Source organism: Oryx dammah, unplaced genomic scaffold (genome assembly GCF_014754425.2).
Source record: "Oryx dammah isolate SB20612 unplaced genomic scaffold, SCBI_Odam_1.1 HiC_scaffold_5, whole genome shotgun sequence".
NCBI lineage: Eukaryota > Metazoa > Chordata > Mammalia > Artiodactyla > Bovidae > Oryx > Oryx dammah.
The window spans coordinates 49,610,855-49,629,263 of NW_024070189.1; the positions used below are offsets into that span (position 1 = coordinate 49,610,855).

An 18,409-nucleotide genomic window follows, 5' to 3' on the forward strand; every position below is an offset into this window, starting at 1 on the left:
AGAGTGTGCTGCCCATGGAGTTTGGTTCATGGCTCTGTCATAAACTCACCGAAAGATTTGAGCCTTAAGATTCCGTCATCACCCCTGCCCTGCGTACTCACACCTCTTGGCATAGAGCTCCCGTTTCTGTCTTTTCTTCTCTGACTCTGTTCTCATTTCTGCCTCAGTTCTCAACTGTATGGTGAGTGGGTTAAACCAGATAATCTTTAGGTCCCCGCAGCACTGATGGTGAAGGGGAGATGCTGTCTTGTACCTTAGGGACAGCAGTTGGTCTGAAACACAAAGTGTCCAAGGGGCCACTGGTCCAGGGAGCGCATGCAGGCATAGGCATGCTGGACCATTCTGACCTAACTCAGGTCTGTCCTTCATCTCTATCCAGGTGGGTTTGAATCCATCCAAAGTCTTCCAAACGATCTGAGCGGTGAGTAGAGATCATGCTGAACCAGACCTCCAGTCCTGTGGGACAGAATCTTGTCCTCTTGCCAAGAGCTGGCCACAATAGTTGCAGGTACTTAGTGTTGCTCAATTCTGCCTGTCCCTTACAGTGTCCCAGTCCGAAGGCTTCAAGGAGACCCGGCCTGGTGGAGCCTGGGAGGAGCATCAGGCCATGGGCTCCAGACAGTCCAGCAGCTCTGAGGACTCCAGTCTGGAGGAAGAGCTGCTTTCAGCTGCCTCAGACACCTATCATCTGCCAGAGCCTGATGACCTCGATGACCCAGAATTGCTCATGAACCTGAACACTGGTCAGGAGGAGGAGGAGGCTGAGAACTTTGCCCCCATATTGGCTTTTCTGGATCATGAGGGATATGCTGACCACTTTAAGAGCCTCTATGATTTTTCCTTCTCTTTCCTCACGTCTTCCTTTTATAGTTACTCTGAGGAGGACGAGCTCATGGCTTACCTGGAGGCCTCGAGGAAGTGGGCCAAGCGGAGCCACATGACCTGGGCCCACGCCCGGCTCTGCTTCCTCTTGGGTCGGCTAAGTGTCAGGAAGGTCAAACTCTCTCAGGCCAGGGTGTACTTTGAGGAGGCCATCCACATTCTCAACGGGGGATTTAAGGATCTATCCTTGGTGGCTGCCCTGTACATCAATTTGGCGGCCATCTACCTGAGGCAGAGGCTGAGGCATAAAGGCTCATCCTTGCTGGAGAAGGCAGGTTCCTTGTTGGCCTGCCTGCCTGACCGGGAGTATAGTACCAAGAGTGAGCTGGATGTGGTGGCCTATGTGTTGAGACAGGGCATCGTGTCAGGCAGCTGCCCACTGGAGGCCAGGGCCTGCTTTCTGGCCATCCGATTGCTCCTAAGCCTTGGCCGGCATGATGAGGTCCTGCCCTTCGCCGAGCGCCTGCAGCTCCTCTCTGGACACCCTCCCACCTCAGATGCTGCAGCCACCATCTTGAGTTTTCTCTATGACAAGAAATACCTGCCACACCTTGCAGTGGCTTCTGTCCAGCTGCGTGGAACTCCGAGTGTCCAAGGGATGGCCCTTCCAATTTGGCAGGTCCACCTGGTCCTGCAGAACACCACCAAGCTCCTTGGTATCTCCTCCCCAAGCTGGGGTGAAGTTTCTTTCCTGGCTTGCCCAGCACTCAGGCAGGCATTGACTTCCTGTGAGGAACAGGCGGACTGGAGCACCCAGAGGGTCCTGTGTCTCATCCTGTCCAAAGTGTACCTCCAACACAGATCTCCTGATGGTGCCATCCATTACCTGAGCCAAGCTTTGATGCTAGGCCAGCTGCTGAGTGAGCAGGAAGCTTTTGAGTCTTCCCTCTGCTTGGCATGGGCCTATCTCTTATCCAGCCAGCCAAAGAAGGCTTTGGACATCGTTGAGCCATTCTTATACTCCCTGAAGGAGACAGAGAGTGTTATCCACAAAGGAGTGGTCTATAACCTCATGGGACTTGCACTTCAAGGTGAAGGCAGGGTGAACAGGGCAGCCAAGAGCTATCTCCGGGCCTTGAGCAGAGCCCAGGAGGTAGGGGATGTGCGCAACCAGGCAGTGGCTTTGGCCAATCTTGGCCATCTGACCCTTAAGTCCTGGCCTCAGCAGCCAGCCAGGAACTATCTTCTACAATCTGTGCAACTCTATTCTACACTCCAGGCCAGCATGGAGACAGACATGGAATTAGTACAGGTGCTTCTCTGGTTGGCCCAGGTCCAGGTGTATGGACGCCAGCTGGCTAGTGGCCGCTTTTGTTATGAAATGGCATTGCTGTTTGGCTTAAGGCATCAACACCTGAAGAGTGAGTATGTCCTGTGCTGCTGAGATGCTTTAGAGAAAAGTGTTAGAGGACATTTTTTTCCTTTGTCCTGTTTCCAGTCATCTCATCCATGTTCCTGCTTTATGTTCAGGTCAGCTTCAGGTCACCAAATCCCTCTGCCATTTCTACAGTTCTGTGTCCCCAAACCCCGAGGCATGCATCACCTACCACGAGCACTGGCTGACACTAGCTCAGCAGCTCAGAGACCGGGAGATGGAGGGGAGGCTGCTGGAGTCCCTTGGACAGCTCTATCGGAACCTAAACACATCCAGGTGAGTGCAGGCTCGAGGACTCTCCTAGAAACATCTTTCCTTCCTTAAGAAGAATCAGTATACTTTCCCTCGCAAAGTTAAGTCCAAATGTACATGATGTATTTATGGCATCATGGAAAAGAACGTCGTCTTTGCAGCCAATACACGTTGTAAACTCAGTGCCACCCATCACTTATTAGCTGTGTGACTCTGGGCAATTTTCATACTTGCCCATGCCTCCGCTTCCTCACCAGTTAGTGTACACGGGACACTTGGACAGTGCCTGATAAGGCTCGATCATGTTGGCTATGTTACAAGTAATTACCTGTGTGTCTCTATAACAATCCATCAAATGGATGTGGCTGAGAGTGCATAATTCAGAGAGGTGGCAATTATTATACTGAGGACCATGGAACCCTCAGGAGGTCTTCATTACCTGAGGACAGTTGGTATTAGAGAAAAGACACAAAGTAAATAAATGCACAGAAAGCAGGGGTGTAAAATTTCACAGTAAAAAATTTTGATGGTAACTTACCTTTAAAATGAGACTGGAAATGATGAAACTAAGTTTATTTTCACTTTCTAGTTAAGAAGCTAAGGTTATAACTGCAACTGTGCACTGAGTCATAGACTAAACATAGCAAAAGAAGTGTCTTGTGACTTTTTGGGACTCTCTTAGAAAGGCTCATTTTTCAAAAATATCCCAAAACGTAACTGTTTTACCCAAAGGCTTTTTTTTTTCACTCTTGATATTTAAATTATTCTCAGGTGAACTATCCTGCCATCTCTTGCTGATTTTCCTTCCTGTCTCTTCACTGATCAGATCTGCCTGATCCTCATTTGCCAGTGGCATGGCCTGCAACTCTGCTCTCTAACAAGCCTTTAATTGATTGCATTAAACTCTGCATGGTTTATATTTAGTTATATACTTTGCAATAGATTAGCATTGTAGCATTGTATTCATAATTATGAATGACTTCTAACATGGGGGAGAGATGATTGTTAGGGTTGAGCAAAGAGAAGTAATTGAGGAAAAGCTATTTAAATGATAATTTTTGCTTTTCTAGGCAACGTGGTAACCTTGGGCACCTAATAATCAGATAATGAAATCTTTCTTTGTCTTTCTTTCTCCCATTCTGTCTCCCTCTCCCTCATCTCTTCCCTCTCTCACAAGAATCAGGTATCCTCCAAATAGCCCATTGTCTTTAGTCCCAGGAATGGAGTTTTGGATCATTGCAGCCTGTGAGGGGCCAGAAAGCCTGGCCCCAGCCCCACTTTGTTTCTGTTCAGAACACCTTAGGAATCTGTATAGTTTGGGAGCAGATCCAGAAGGTAGGCTTAAATTAATCTTAGAGATGAGATAGTCATATATTCACGGTAACACATAGTGAGAGTGGGCTTTGGGAAAGTTGACTTTTAAGGGACAGGAGTATGGGTGGCAAATATGTGTCAGGTTTATTGCCACCCTTCCCTGTGTGCAACTTCAATCTCACATTAATTGCTGTGCAGTGATTAATCACCTACCCAACTGCCATCCTTTGCTCACAGCCTTCCTCCTGCCTCCAGTTGTCAAAAACCACTGATATTCTAAGGGAAAAGCCAAAGAAAAAGCCCTGGATTCTGTCAACAGAGTGCAGAGGTCTTTCTTAAGGCAATATGAAGGACCACTGGATTTCATAGGTGTGAGGAGTGATAGAGAGAAGGGAAAGTGTGGAGCTGGAGTTGCTCCAAGGAGTGTCTGGAAGTCACAGGCCACAGAGCAGTGAGAAAAGAGACCAAAACTAGATTAGGAGTCAGGAAACCTAAGCCTGCCATGAGCTTATAACGTGTCCTTAAATAAGTCATTTCTCCTCTTGGTTGCCCCATTTATAAGGTTAAATTGAATAAGGTGCCTTCTTGTTCTAAAATGTTAAGTCTAGGATGAGCCAGCTATGCTATGCTGACACTGGTAATGGCCCTGTTAGTATAAGAATTCCTGCTGCCTCCAAAGAGTCTTGAGTTTTGGAGGCAGATTCTTAAAGTTTTGGCCTTCTAGACCAGAGACCTAAACTTTTGGGGATTTTTAAAGACTCTGTAGTAGCTTCAGAAGGTCTTGATGTAGTAGTGACTGTAAACTCCAAGTGGGCAGACCTGGTGTCTAGCATAGAACAGAGAGACATACATATTTGTGTGGGCATAAGATGTTTACCCCTTTTCAGGATGCTCAGTTTGTCAAGGAGAACATGCTATAATGCTATATTTATTTAGCATGTATAAATCAACTACTCCTGCAAAGCCTTTGTGAAAAAGAATAGAACAAAGACCAGCTAACAGAAATCGATAAACAAGTGTTTCCATGCACCTGGAGGTTGTTACTGTAATTTAGCTCTAAGCTTCCTGGTAGCTGAGGTAAAAAGGGGAAAACCATATGAGGTTCTCACTGTCTGATAAAAAAAATATAAACAAATGTATCTGTTGGAGCAAATTTGTTCCTGGCACTGACTTCTAGGAAGAATTTATTAGGTGGGTTTTGATGTAATTGTTTTTTCAACTAAATTCTCCCCATGGGATTTCCTTTCTTACAAAGCTCAAAGCCATATCAGGCAAAGGCAGGAAGTGTTCATGGGCGAGATGGTAGGCATCTGCTGGGGCAGGTTTGGAGGGAGAGGAAACAACACTTTCAGCTAAGGGTTGGTGGATCTGTCAGGGAACACTTCATGAAGGTGATAGCATTTAAAGATGCGCTTGAGGGATAAGAAAGATTTTGAAAACTGGAGAAGGGTAAGAGAAGACCATTTGGGGCCAAGGGTCTAACTGTAGCAATGGAAAGGGGAGGACACATTTGAAAAACATTTTGTAGATTTAACAGACTGAGTTTGATGTTTCTCTGGGTATAGGTACTAAAGGAGAGAGAAGACTATAGCCTCCCTCCTGGGGAGGAATGTGGAGGTTAGATGGGAGTACAGGGGTTTATGGTGGGCCTCTGGACTGGCACAGTCAGCATCCATATAGAAAATGGTGGTCATAATAGTAACAGAAGACATTCAGTGAGCATGGACTGATTACCAACCAACGTGTAATCTCAGGATGACCTTATGAGGAAGAAAGAGTGAGTGATTTTCACTACCCATACTGCTTTTCTGCTTATTTACATTCCTCCTATTTGAAAGGTTTTCTCTAGTGTTCAGTGATGGTGAGTAGGAAGGCAGGGCAGTAGATGATGAAAACTTTGGCTCAGCCTTCAGAATTTTGTCTTGAGACACTTTGCTGTCCCTTTGTTCAGTATATCTTTTGAGAATTGCTTTCTTTACCTTCATGGTGATGACTACAGAATCTAGTTTGATGAAGTCTTTCAGTCTCTCAATGAGAAAGGTCATTAGGGGTCTTGTCTTCTGTCTCAAGGTGACACAATATAGACTTTAGACTGTTTATAGACTCAGCTGTAGAGCTGAACCAGGTGGGTTACATGAGAACTTTATGGCTCTATTGGATCAATTCGACTAATACTTGCTGAACATGTACTATGGCCCAGACCCTATTTTAAAAGCTGACAAATGTCAGCCCAGTCCCTGAGCTGACAATGCTTATCATCTAGTTCAGGAAGTAGATATTATGCACATACTCACTGCAAGTATCACATAAATGGTGCTAAGAGACACAAAGGATGTGCATGTTATTTTTCAGAAAGAAATACCTTGCATGCAACAGGCCTTAGCAAAGTAATGATTCTTTGCATATAATACAATCTCTAGATGCCTAGAAGTCATTTTTCATGCCTTTTATTCTTATTCTTGTGTGTCTTACTCCTGTGGAACTGAAAAAAATGTTTCAATGTTTGGTTTTCAGTATAGCTAATATGACTAATCCCTAACATTTTTGGAATCATAAACAAGGAAAGAATTGCACTTGCTGACATGTTCTTCTTTTATCACAAGCCTAGGATGTACATCACCATCCATCTTTTTCCAATGGGGGCACTTTGTTCAAGGGTTGAGGTTGCTTATGTCCTTCAAAATTTTGAAGTTGTTAAAGCGGCAAAAGAAACAAAAGCCTTTCCACAGTTGATTTCTGAGCCAGAAATTGAGCACTGTTTGAGGGTCTGTGGGGGAGCTCTGGAATTTGATTCTCAGGGTTATATCCTTGTTTAAACAGAGTTTACTACCTGGTCTTTATTGCTTACCCTTCAAAGCCTTATTTTTCCCATTTGCAAATGGATATGATAATAATACTGTTCCCTTAGTGCTGTTGTGGTGATTAAATGAAATTATGCATGTCAAGCCCCTAGTGCATGCTAAGGTCTCAATAAATCATAAGTAACAATTACTATCAGTGCTGTTATTAAAGACAAAACAGCAGAAAGCTACACATAAAGCTTTAGAAATGAGGAATGAAAACATGGACAAGTTTTTTAAAAGACCCCTGGGTTTCTTTATTTGCAAAATGGGCTAAGAACTTTCATGGCTGGGGATTTCTTGAAGATTAAATGAAAGGATGTGTACTGAAAATTTGTATCCCAACACCTGGCCCAGGGTCAGCCCCTGGTGAGTGGCAGTTCTTATTATGGAAATTGGATGAGACCAATTAGTGGAGGCTGGGCTCTGGCCAGAGCTCTGTCCAACATTCATCCAGGCAGGGCAGGGATCTGGAAAACCCCAGCAGGGGTTGGTAGGAGGAAGTCTGGGAAGGCAGGGATATTGAGGTCACCTCACCACAGACTCATGGCTGATATCCACACAGGAAGGAAGAAACGAGGATTCAGCTGCAGAGGTTGAATTTGGGGGGCAGAAAAAAATGAGAAAAAGAGAAAACTGAGTGTTTAAGAGGAGAGGAGATACTATGACAGGGCCTGGGCATAGCTGGCTAGGAATTCATGAGACTTGGGATCAAGACTGATTTCACAGTCTTCTACCAGCTGTTCTCCTTACTTCTTTGATTTGGGAGCTGAGCCACACCTAGAACCTGCAGGTGTTGACTGTAAGAATTGGCATGCTGGGACATTCCAGACCAAGCTAGTGACTCATCTTGTGGGTGATATAGCATAGCCACTGGTAGATGTAAACACATGGGGTGGTGAGTGGTGGTAGGAAAGAAGCAAGGAAGCTGGAGACCACTTCCCAACTTTAGACCACAAGGTGCTTGTCTTATACTGGAGTCATGAATCAGGTATAAGTCTTGGTGGAAGCAGTGGTCTTTGGAAAATCCATGCACATGGAGTGTTGATAGAGTTATGTGAGCCTCTGGGTCTCTCTAACTCCTGCCTTCCCCCTTGGAGTATTTTTTGAGGAACGCTGACCTCCTCTCTTTCATAGTCACAGTGAGCTCAGAGAGAAAAATTCTAATATCAAAATGCATTCTTGTGAGTTGATTTCTCTGTGATAACCCACATCCTGCTCCCTGGGGGTTTGGAGAAAATAACCATATCCCAAGAATATCCCAGGATGAGATGTATGGGTCCTGTCTTCATTAATTGTTACAGTGGGAGTAGGGGGAGAAGTGGAGGCCAGGCCTGTAGACCTGTTATCCTTGCTTGGCATTTAAGGGGTACAGAGTGGGTGAGAAAAGGTCAGGGCTTCCTATAGTGAAGGAGGCCTGTGGTTACCAGGCCAGGGAGGTTGGTGACCACCTCAGCATTGCGTGCAGCTTCTCAGCTCACAGCACAATCTCAGCAGCAAATCTGACATTCTGATTCTTGACAGAGAATGGCCACTGCCCATCCTTGATGTCAGTAAATATTATATCAGAAGCAGGGCAGCAGAGAACTAGAGTTCTTTCTTCTCAGGACTTACAAGGGCCAAATGTCTGGCAGTTTCTCTGAAGGCTAATAGCTGCCTCGTTGCCAAGATGAATCAGGGCCTTATTAGTCAAAAACAATGCTTATTTCCATCACTGTGAACAAGGGGGCCTGGGGCCTGGGGCCTGGGTTGCCTATCATGAGATGGAACCATGTTTGATAAGGACCTCCTAACTATTTACAGACTTAGTTGGTAATGGTCAGTGTTCCTAGAAGGATTTGCATGGTTTGGTGTTTCCCACACTACAGTGCACAGTAGTATAATCTGGGTGTGTCTTAGAAATTTAGATTCCTGGCTTGCTACTGTGATGATTCTGATTCAGTCAGTCTGAGAGATCTCTGGGAGTCTGTTTTTAATAAGCAACCCAGGTAATGTTGGTACAGGTGAGTCATGAATCACACTATGAAGAACATGTGTATTGTGGGATGAGTCCTGGGCTGAGACTCAGGAGAATGGAGTTCTGGCCTTTGATTGTTCCCCAGTGTGGTGTGCAGTCTTGTGCAAGTCACTTCCCATCTCTGGGCCCGTTTTCCCTATGAAATAAGGAGAGAGTCTCAACCCAAGTTGCACAATAGAGTCACAATAGTAGCTGATAAGGAGCTTTGACAAAATGCTGCTGCTTGAGCTAGAGTGTACCAGGCTAGCATGGTATGTCAACACATTGAGGTGATGACTTTGCCTGTGGATGCATGTTTAAAGAGTTTCTAGATGATTCTAATTACTGCTGAAGTTGGTGATGCCAAGTGTTCCTTCTTGCTCTGGAATTCTGAACCTGTGCAACACTTTATTACCTACGCCTCATTTCTTCATTAATCCCTGACGTGAGGGGAACAGTTTTCTACATGAACAATTTCCAAATAACTGAAGAGTAGTCTGTTAAACACCGAAACTTTCCTCCTCCTTTGATTTTTCTTATACAAACATCAAAATCTTTTTAATGATTTACAGTTACCACTATGGTCATTCTTTTGTGCATTTACTCAGTAAGTATGCATTTGTCATCCACTGTGTTAGGTTCTTATGAAAAATGTTATAATGTCATGGAAAGATGGTTGGATCATGGGCCAGTAATCATAAAAATGATAACTAACATTTAAAGTTTATCAAGTGCCTACTCTATGGTAGGCACTGTTCAAAACACTCTATCTCATTTACTTCTCATAAGCATCCTCTGAGGCAGGTACAATTATATCTCCATTTTGCAGATGGGGAAATCAAGACACAGAGATATTTTGTACTTTCTCAAGGTCTCACAGTTGGTTTAGGCAGATCCAGATCACAGCTGGTTTGGAACGTGATCACAGCTGGTTTAGGCAGATCTCCCTGTGTGATCTGAAATAATGTTGTTTCCCCACTAGAGCTTCAGTGTCCTCCTGTGCTGAATGACTCTAGGTCTCTTTGAGCCCTCATACCTTATGGGTCCATGTTCATCCCCAGGTCCCTCAGGAGGTCCCTGACCTGCATCAAGGAGAGCCTGCGTATCTTCATTGACCTGGGGGAGAGAGACAAGGCTGCTGAGGCCTGGCTTGGGGCTGGGCGACTCCACTACCTCATGCAGGAAGATGAACTGGTGGAGCTGTACCTGCAGGTAGGTCTCCAGCAGAGCTTATCTGCTGGCCTGGACCATGGGAGTGGGAGCAGCTATACCCTCCAAAGTGGTGAGCTGGAACTAGGGAGAGGTGATGTTCTTGTCAAGCTCTTAGAGGGACAGTCAACTCTAGGCTGCTCCCTGGACTCAAGATGGAAACCAGGGCAATCTGGTAGGCTAAATACAAGCAGCTGTGGGCCAGTCCCTGAGTTCCATATGCATGTGTGAGCTCTCAAAGAACATGATGGGAGACTTGCTCATCTGACTTGGCAGTTTTATCCATCTTTCTAAAGCTCAACACACAGCTTGACTTCAGGGAGGTAAAGAAGGTCGATGTTTGCAGTATATTAACATCATTATTTTCTTATGATTTTTTTTGCACACCTTTAACATCTGTAGTATATCATAGTGTAGATTAAGTACCTCTGCTTTAAAGAAAGATGGACCTGGAATCAAATCACAGGGCCATTGATTATGAACCGTATGACCTAGCTGAGCTCTCTGGGCCTCAGTTTCTTCATGAGGGGATCTGTCTTTAGTAAATATTAAGTATAACATTTGCATAGTAAACACATGTACGTAAATATTTACTAAGTACATGGGACTTAGTAAATGCTTAATAAATGGTATTTCATCATCATCATTATCACTATCTGTACAATACTGACATTATGATGGTATATAAGAAGATGTACTCTATCAAAAATATGCCTGTTAATCTTCACTTCCTTCCCATTTGTCATTTTCTTCCCCTTTACCCAACTCCCTTACTCTGTTACTTATACTCACACAAATTTGCTTCCACTGATTCTTAATAATGATTGTATAACATTGTTTGAAGGCTTACTTTGCATGCGAGACTTTGTTAAACACTTCACATGCATGATGTTGTTTCATCCTCATTACAAATGCAGGAGTTTCTATTGAAATTTACATTTTACAGACAACACTCAGTGAGGCTGAGTAACTTGCCTAAAGTGATACAGCTAGTAAGTGGTTAAAACTGCTCTCCAGCAGTATGACTTAAAGATTTTTCTTTCAGAGACTCTATTCTGCCTTGGGATTTTAGAAGTGGAAGAATTATTGGAGAACAGACAATTTGGTCTTGTCTTTTCTCTCTAGGAGACAAAGGCCCAGAGGGGGCTATTGGGGTTGTTCATTGCTTGGTGGCAGAACTCCTGACTCCAGGATTTCATCTCACTGCCTCTATCTTTGTGTATCTGTATATGCAATAAAAATAACTGAGGGACCTTGGCCTTGTAATTCACAGACCAGAATTGGTCCCAGGTACCCCTGACCCTAGACTACCACCTGCCTTGATGTTCTGCAGTCATTCCCATTGAGGTAAACCATTCTCTACCTAAGGATCTTTGAGATACTGTAGTTGTGCTGCAGGTATGGTACATTCTTCTCTTCTGTGTCTTCATCACATTTTGTTTAGGTGCAAAATTAAATAGCTTGTTTGAGATAAAGAGATCATAAGGGCCAGGAGAAGGGTAATGGAATCAAGGACACTGGCATTTGTTTGCCACTAACTATTGATGTAAACTTAAAACTCTTATTCTGAGCCTGTTTCTCCGTCTGGAAACTGTGTCGGATGAACTCACTTTTTCCAAACTTCAGTCATTTATACATCACGTTTATAGTTTTGCCATAGCCAGTACCTCTGTACCATTATTTATTTATTTATTTTTCTTTGACTCAACTTCAAATCAACTTAACTTTTTACATTAAACAGTGCTATCTAAAATCAGAGATTTTGATGTATTATTTTTTTTAATTTTTTAAATTTTTAATTGGAGGATAATTGCTTTACAATATTCTGTTGGTTTCTGCTGTACAACAATGTGAGTCAGCTATAATACATATATTCCCCTTCCTCTTGAGCCTTCCTCCAACCACTTCCCCCATCCCACCCATCTAGGTTGTCACAGAATGCTGAGCTGAGCTCCCTGTGTTATACAAGTTTCCCTCTAGCTATCTATTGATGTATTATTAATCTTTTCTCTCTAAAACACATTAAAACAAATATTCAACTATTACAAGATGTTTGTGCTGCTGAAAACCATTTCTAGGGCCGTCAAAGTAAACTTATCATATCATCAAATGATCTCATCTCCATGTCATTTAAGGTTCAGGGGACTTTAACAGAGGGTTAAGCTAGATGGTCAGGATGTCCTTCTTGCCAGTCCTGTGGACGTTCAGAAATTCTCTCCGCCTTTGACAGCAGTCTCTGTCCCACCCAGGCAGCCATCCAGAAAGCCCTGAAGTCAGAGGAGCCCTCCTTGGCTCTCAAGCTATATGAGGAAGCGGGTGATGTGTTCTTCAACGGGACTCGCCACAGGCATCGTGCGGTGGAGTATTACCGAGTGAGTCATGGGCTGCATAGTCAGCAGTATCCCCAGCCAGGCTGTGGCACAAATGTAGGCAGGTTCACTTGGATTTTGGCCTGGGGCCCCGTTCCCCTCTCTTGGTGGTATTTCTTTGTCTTCCTTTCTTCATTCAGTGCCTACAGGCTCTCCCTCTCTTAAGTCCAGCAGGCTCTCAAAGAAGGAGCTCATAAGCTCTATCACTCTTGTGGTTGATAAATAAAGTATTCTTCCTGAGAGAACATACCATAATAATGACAACTTTTGGGTGCATGGTACTATACAGTTTGTAGCACATGTCTTTGTCGACCAGAATGTTTCTATGTTCATGGCATGGTGGGAGATGATTGGTCTATGGATGAACACTTTTGCTTTACTATGTTTTATTATGTATTAAAATATATTAAAAAATTAAATATGTATAATACCAGTTCATCAAATGCATGATTTCACAGATATTATTGCAAAGAATGAAGCAAGAAAAAAAAAGACAGTTAATTTAAGAAGTAATAGTAATTAAATAAATGTCCATATGTTAAGTAGAAATGTAAAAAAACATAATTGTTCATTACAGACTGAAGTTTAGGAAGCTTTGTTATCTTATTTGATCCTAAAATTTCACTTATTCCAATACTTACTCATTTGCTTGTTCAGTTGTTTATTCAGTCATCAAACATAAATCAAGCAGGCAGTATGTGCCAGGCACTGGTAGGAGTGAATGAAAGACACGTCTCTGACTTTTGAGGTTCTCATGGTCATACACATTTTATAGATGACAAAACTGAAGCTCAGAGAGATGAAGTGACCTGCCCAACAATCATAATAAAAATAATAGAAATGACTATTTCCTGGGGACTCTCTGACACTACGCACATACTCCATGTATGTACTTCGTAGATTAGCACTGTGGGTGCTAAGGGAGTGCATAACTGGAAGGTGAGTAACTTCCCATGTGGCCTTGAGGAAAGTTGTCTTCTCTTTCCTGCTCTCAGTTTCAGGGTAGCCTGATGACCTCTAGTTCTCCACCTCTGAGGTCTGGGCAGAGCAACCAAGAGCAAGAATCAGGAGAGAGTTGAGAAAAGCCATGCATGGGAAGTGCCATCTCCTCCTGGGCTTCAGTCACTGCCATCCCTCAGTCTCTGGCAGTAAGATATAATGTAACCTTCTAGAATATGGTATGTGTTGATGATTCTTAGCTAGACTGTTTCCTTGTGCCTCTGTTCTCAGACTGGGGCTGTTCCCTTAGCAAGGAGGATGAAGGCAGTGAGAACTGAGCTCCGGATTTTCAACAAGCTGACAGAGCTGCAGATCAGCCTGGAAGGCTATGAGAAGGCTTTGGAATTTGCCACCTTGGCAGCCAGACTCAGCACAGTTGCAGGTAGGTGGTCCTAATTGTCTGGGGGTACTGTATGGGAGGGGTGATGCTCCCTGAGGGACAACAAAGTTGTAAGAGCATACCCATGGAGTCAGACTCCATAGGTTCAAACTTTAGGTCAAAGTGTCAAGGAGCCCCCAGGTAAGGAGGCTTAATTTAATATCTGTAAGCCTCAAGTTTGTCATTGGCAAATCAGGATTAAAAATGATACCCACAGCATGCAGTTGTTATGAAGACCAATGATAATCCAGCTGAAACCCACAGCACAGTGCTTGGTATACAAGTCCTTGATAGGTGTTACTTGTGCACACTATTATAGTTAGTATTGTTGGTTTTATTCTGAGTCCAGGGTAAATGGTATTTTGTCCTATGCACATATGGTATTTTATCCTATCCTATCCTGTGCATTAATGGCCTATTACAAAAGCACTGTGCCTTAACTTTTTAATTAGTTGATTATTAGTCAAGTGCGTATTTTCCTATGGTATTGAAATGTAAATGAAAGTCAGATTCCCATTAACCTAACTCGCCTAGTAGCTGAAATAGCTTGCATTTACAACAAAAGCTAATGAGAAACAATGTAAGTCACTAAAATAGAAAAAAAAAATGCAGATGCAGAATATACAAAGATAAACTCATCTCAGATAAACTCATCTCAAATATTAACGCTTGAGGAAAAGCAGGTTTTATTAAAGGATGCTTGATTAGATGTAAGGACAAATGGAGTCTTCTGTGATGATTCTAGAAGGGACTTCTGGGCATTCTCAAGGGCATGAGATCTGGATGGTACTGAACTTTATTGTGTTTAATTGCACTTCAGAGCTCTCTCTTCTTTTCCTAACTCTTCCTTTACAGCAGAAAACCTTATTTGTGCAACTGTCTGCTGGTCTTAGGAAGGCCTTGAGGGCCCAGGCAGCTCCCTCTGGAGCATTCTTATCCTTCCTTGGATGGAAGCTGAAAGGAGGATATATTCACCCTTTCAAGCTATTCCACATGACTGGATATTTCCATATCAGAGAGTTGGATTTTTCTTTTTTAGCTTTGGCTTTTGGCTCTTTGAAGCTTAAAAGTGATGTTTTTAGATTGCATCAAACAGCCACCTTGTAAATATTCCAAAAAATACAATTGGAAGCCTTTGTTCTCTTTAAAAGTCTGTTTTGTGTTAAAAGAGTTAGTTATTGAAACAGTAAATCCACCAAAGACAAAACCAGTCATAGACCCATTAGACCCCAAGATTCTAAAGCATGAGTTAAAAGTGAAAGGGTCTCTAAACTGTACAGAATGAATGAGTGAACTAATGATGCAAGGTGTGTGGCTGTAGGATATCTCTCTCAGTCTTCCAATTTCTAGGAGATCAGCGGCAGGAGCTGGTGGCCTTCCACCGTCTGGCCACTGTGTACTATTCCCTGCACATGTATGAGATGGCTGAGGACTGCTACCTGAAGACTCTGTCCCTCTGTCCACCCTGCCTGCAGAGCCCCAAGGAGGCCTTATACTATGCTAAGGTGTATTATCGTCTGGGCCAACTAACCTTCTACCAGCTGAAGGTAAGAACCAGGCATGTGAGGCTGTCTGAGAGCTGCTGTCCAGTTGTATTCTTCCCTGACCCTGAGCCTTCAGGGTAAAGTAGAGAGAGGTAAATTGGGGAGTATTGTCTCATAGGGTGGGGTGTGGCTCCTCTGGGAACACAATGACAGTCTCCACTTAGCCCCGCTTGGAGACCTCAAAGAGGCTCCCATCTCTGCTGAGGAGATATGTTCCTCTCTTTCCTTGCCCTGCTGGGATTTCTGGGCCCATTTCATTTATCATATACTATGGGCACATGTTCTAGTGCCTGTGAGCTCCTCCAGGGCCTGTGAAAATATATGAGACCTAAACAATACACGAGACCCCCGAACAAAAGAACTGTAAGCTTCAAAATTAAAATTAATTCCTAACTGTATGTCTAAAAAATGTTATAGATGAACTAGTCAGTTGAAACTCACTTCTTATGAGGTTTTATAAATGATATTTTAGATGAAATCTAGGTACATGTTGGCATGTTTGAGATAATAACATGCAGGGTCTTAAGAGTGTAACCATGCCTAGGTCCTGAGAAGATCTTATCCCTGATCTCCTGTTTGCTCTGCTGGAGTTGAATCCAGAACTTCTTATTTTTTCAGTGACTTCTATTAATAGAACTGTGTGTGTGGTCTGTAATTCTCAGTTGCATTCTGGCCCTTGAACTTTGTCCCTAGGCACTGGCTTCCCTTACCAGATGTCTGTGTCTGCTTCAGCACAACCCTTTCTCTCTTCACACAGAAACAGTGGTTTCTGTTTGCAGACCCTTAGGGCAGCTCTGCTGTCTTTTTCTTATTTGCCAGAGTGTTTCTGGTCTGAATTTATTATTGACTTATGAGGGTTAATGAGAACCAGACATATCTTTTTGAGTCTCACCGGAAGAACCATATGTTCTGCATCCCAACCATGTAGGGAGAAACGATGGGGTAGTGAAGGACTCCCCTCAGCGATCTTGCCTTTGATCCACAGCTCCCAGGAAGTGGGACAAAATGTGTATGATTTGATTCCATCAACCAAGGATTCTAGGCATTGCAAGGGAAAGAGCTCAACTCAAACTAGCTTAAGCAAATAAGGAGATTTATTGGCTTAAGGAACTGGGACGTTCAGGTATAAGTTTAGTTTCAGGTAGTTCTGGAAGCTGGTAGTCAGATGCCATCATGGATCTGAGAGAGAGGTGGGGACCTCTCTCTATATTCCTTGGCTTAGAATGTTTCTACTTCTATTACTTGGCCTTTTCTCCTTCTATTATTGGCAGCTTCAAGCCCCCATCTAAAAGGGTGAGGGACCATTTTCTCTCTTAGGTCACACTTGAAAGGTCCCAGGGAGTGACTTGGGACAAGTCAGCTTGAGTGATATTCATATACCTAAAGCTCTGTGCCCAGGGTGATGCTGCTTCATGATTGTCTGTGTCTGGGTAAGAGGCCATCCCTGTGCCTTGGGAGGAGGGCCACCAAGGTTAGCAGTGTCACAGAACCTAGCTGTGGACTTGGTGAGGGAACTCCCCCAAGGAACCAGGAGAAAGGGGTGGGAAAGGATGTCAAACAGGCAAAAGCTAGTTTTCTTAGATTTCCCGGCATTGCCTCCAAGCCTCTCCTGGAAATGTCTGCTAATGCTGTCTCTTTTCTGCCCCCATGCTGGGGGTTAGGATGCGCACGATGCCACCGAGTACTTCTGGCTGGCCCTGGCGGCAGCGGTCCTGCTTGGTGACGAGGAGCTGCAGGACATCATTAGGACCAGGCTGGACAACATCTGCCAGAGCCCCCTGTGGCATAGCTGTCCCTCTGGGCGCTCCTCAGAGAGGGCACGCTGGCTGAGTGGTGGGGGCCTGGCCCTCTGAGGACAGCTGTCCCATCTCCAACCAGTTGCCATGGTCAGAAGCTACCTCTCTTCTTAGCCTCTTAGACACTAATCTGGGGAGTTCAAGCCATGTCCTGGCCCATCGTCTCATCTCAGAATGGGAAGAGCACAGTCCAGAGGGAGTGGGCTCAACTCAGTCACACAAGGAATGGATAGTGGAGCAGGGATTAGGGTTCTGGCTTTGTGTCTAGAACCTTTCCAGTAGACTGTGGCCCTTCCACACATGCAGCCCCTGAAATGTACTTTCTAGACACACAGTTCTAGAGAAAATGAGAACTTTTGCCCCTAGAAAAGCTGTCCCCTTCCCTCAGTGAAGAAATCAGGCACTGCACTGGAGAGAATGCAAGCAGATTGGACTTTGTTCCCTTTACTGACTTTTCTCAGGGAAAGACGACTCCCCTTGCCAGCTGTGAAACTAGTCATTTCTTTCTTCTCTTTCTTCAGCCAGTAGAGGTGCTACTCCTCCTGTCACGAGGACTGGTGGGTGAGAATTCACCATGCTCTTAGTGCAAAAGACACAGCCTCAGAATGGCCAGGTGGAGTGCACAGAGGGTGAGGTCTGATGTGGATGTACCATTCCCCATCCTGCCCTGAGGCTCTGCTCCCCCACAACTTCCCTAAAACCCAGGGGAAGCCTCCCCAGGGTCATGGCTTAAAAATTGAGCACTAAGAACATTATGACATAAATTACATGTAAATAGTGTATATTATTAAACATTGCTCATTTATGTTTATTCACACATTTGTCTCCTTAATAATAAGGAAGATGAGATGAGAGACTTGAAGGATGGGTTAAATACCAAGGGGTCATATCGAGTCCAGGGTTGCTCATGTACAAAGCATCTCTATTATCTATCATTACATAACACATCTAGTGACTTGGAACATTGATTATTTCACAGCTTCTGTGAGAAAGCAGGAATCCAAGCTTGACTTCTCTGGGTCCTCTGGCTCAGAGTAGCTCACAGGGCTTCCATCAAGGCATCAGCTATACCTGTAGTCTTCTCAGGCTCAGCTAGGGAAGGATATGTTTCCAAATTCACTCACATTGCTATTAGTAGGAGTTAGTGCCTTGCTTGCTGTTGGCCAGAGGCTGCCCACAGGTTCTTGCCTTGTGGGCCTTGCCATCGGGCAGCTCATAGCATGGCAGCCTCTTCATCAGTGAGCATGTGAGAAGAATAAGAGCCAGGGTAAGAATGGGTAGTCACTGTCTTGTCATAACTAGTCTCAGAGGTGGCATCCAACTAGTTTTGCTTTTTTTTTTTTTTCATTATATGTGAATCACTAGGTCCAGCCCACACAAAAGGGAAGGATTTACCAAGGATGTGGATTCCAGAAGGTGGGGAGTCAGTTGGGGCTACCACAGTATTGAGTTCT

The 18,409-nt window shown here is 44.1% G+C and overlaps 1 protein-coding gene across 2 annotated transcripts in view; it reads left to right on the forward strand.

The window, feature by feature from the left end:
• The window catches only part of SH3TC2 (SH3 domain and tetratricopeptide repeats 2), a 55,784-nt gene extending 38,012 nt beyond the window's left edge, over positions 1 to 17,772 (forward strand). The window contains exons 10-17 of one of the 2 annotated variants that reach the window (XM_040239645.1): positions 380 to 421; positions 546 to 2,243; positions 2,353 to 2,533; positions 9,721 to 9,871; positions 12,118 to 12,240; positions 13,468 to 13,618; positions 14,951 to 15,162; positions 16,821 to 17,772. In XM_040239645.1, the coding sequence (XP_040095579.1) occupies positions 380 to 421; positions 546 to 2,243; positions 2,353 to 2,533; positions 9,721 to 9,871; positions 12,118 to 12,240; positions 13,468 to 13,618; positions 14,951 to 15,162; positions 16,821 to 17,012 (2,750 nt within the window). In that variant the 3' untranslated portion in view covers positions 17,013 to 17,772. The remainder of the gene's footprint in view (positions 1 to 379; positions 422 to 545; positions 2,244 to 2,352; positions 2,534 to 9,720; positions 9,872 to 12,117; positions 12,241 to 13,467; positions 13,619 to 14,950; positions 15,163 to 16,820) is intronic. The other variant, XM_040239646.1, reaches the window with a different exon arrangement.
• The last annotated feature ends 637 nt before the right edge of the window (positions 17,773 to 18,409 follow it).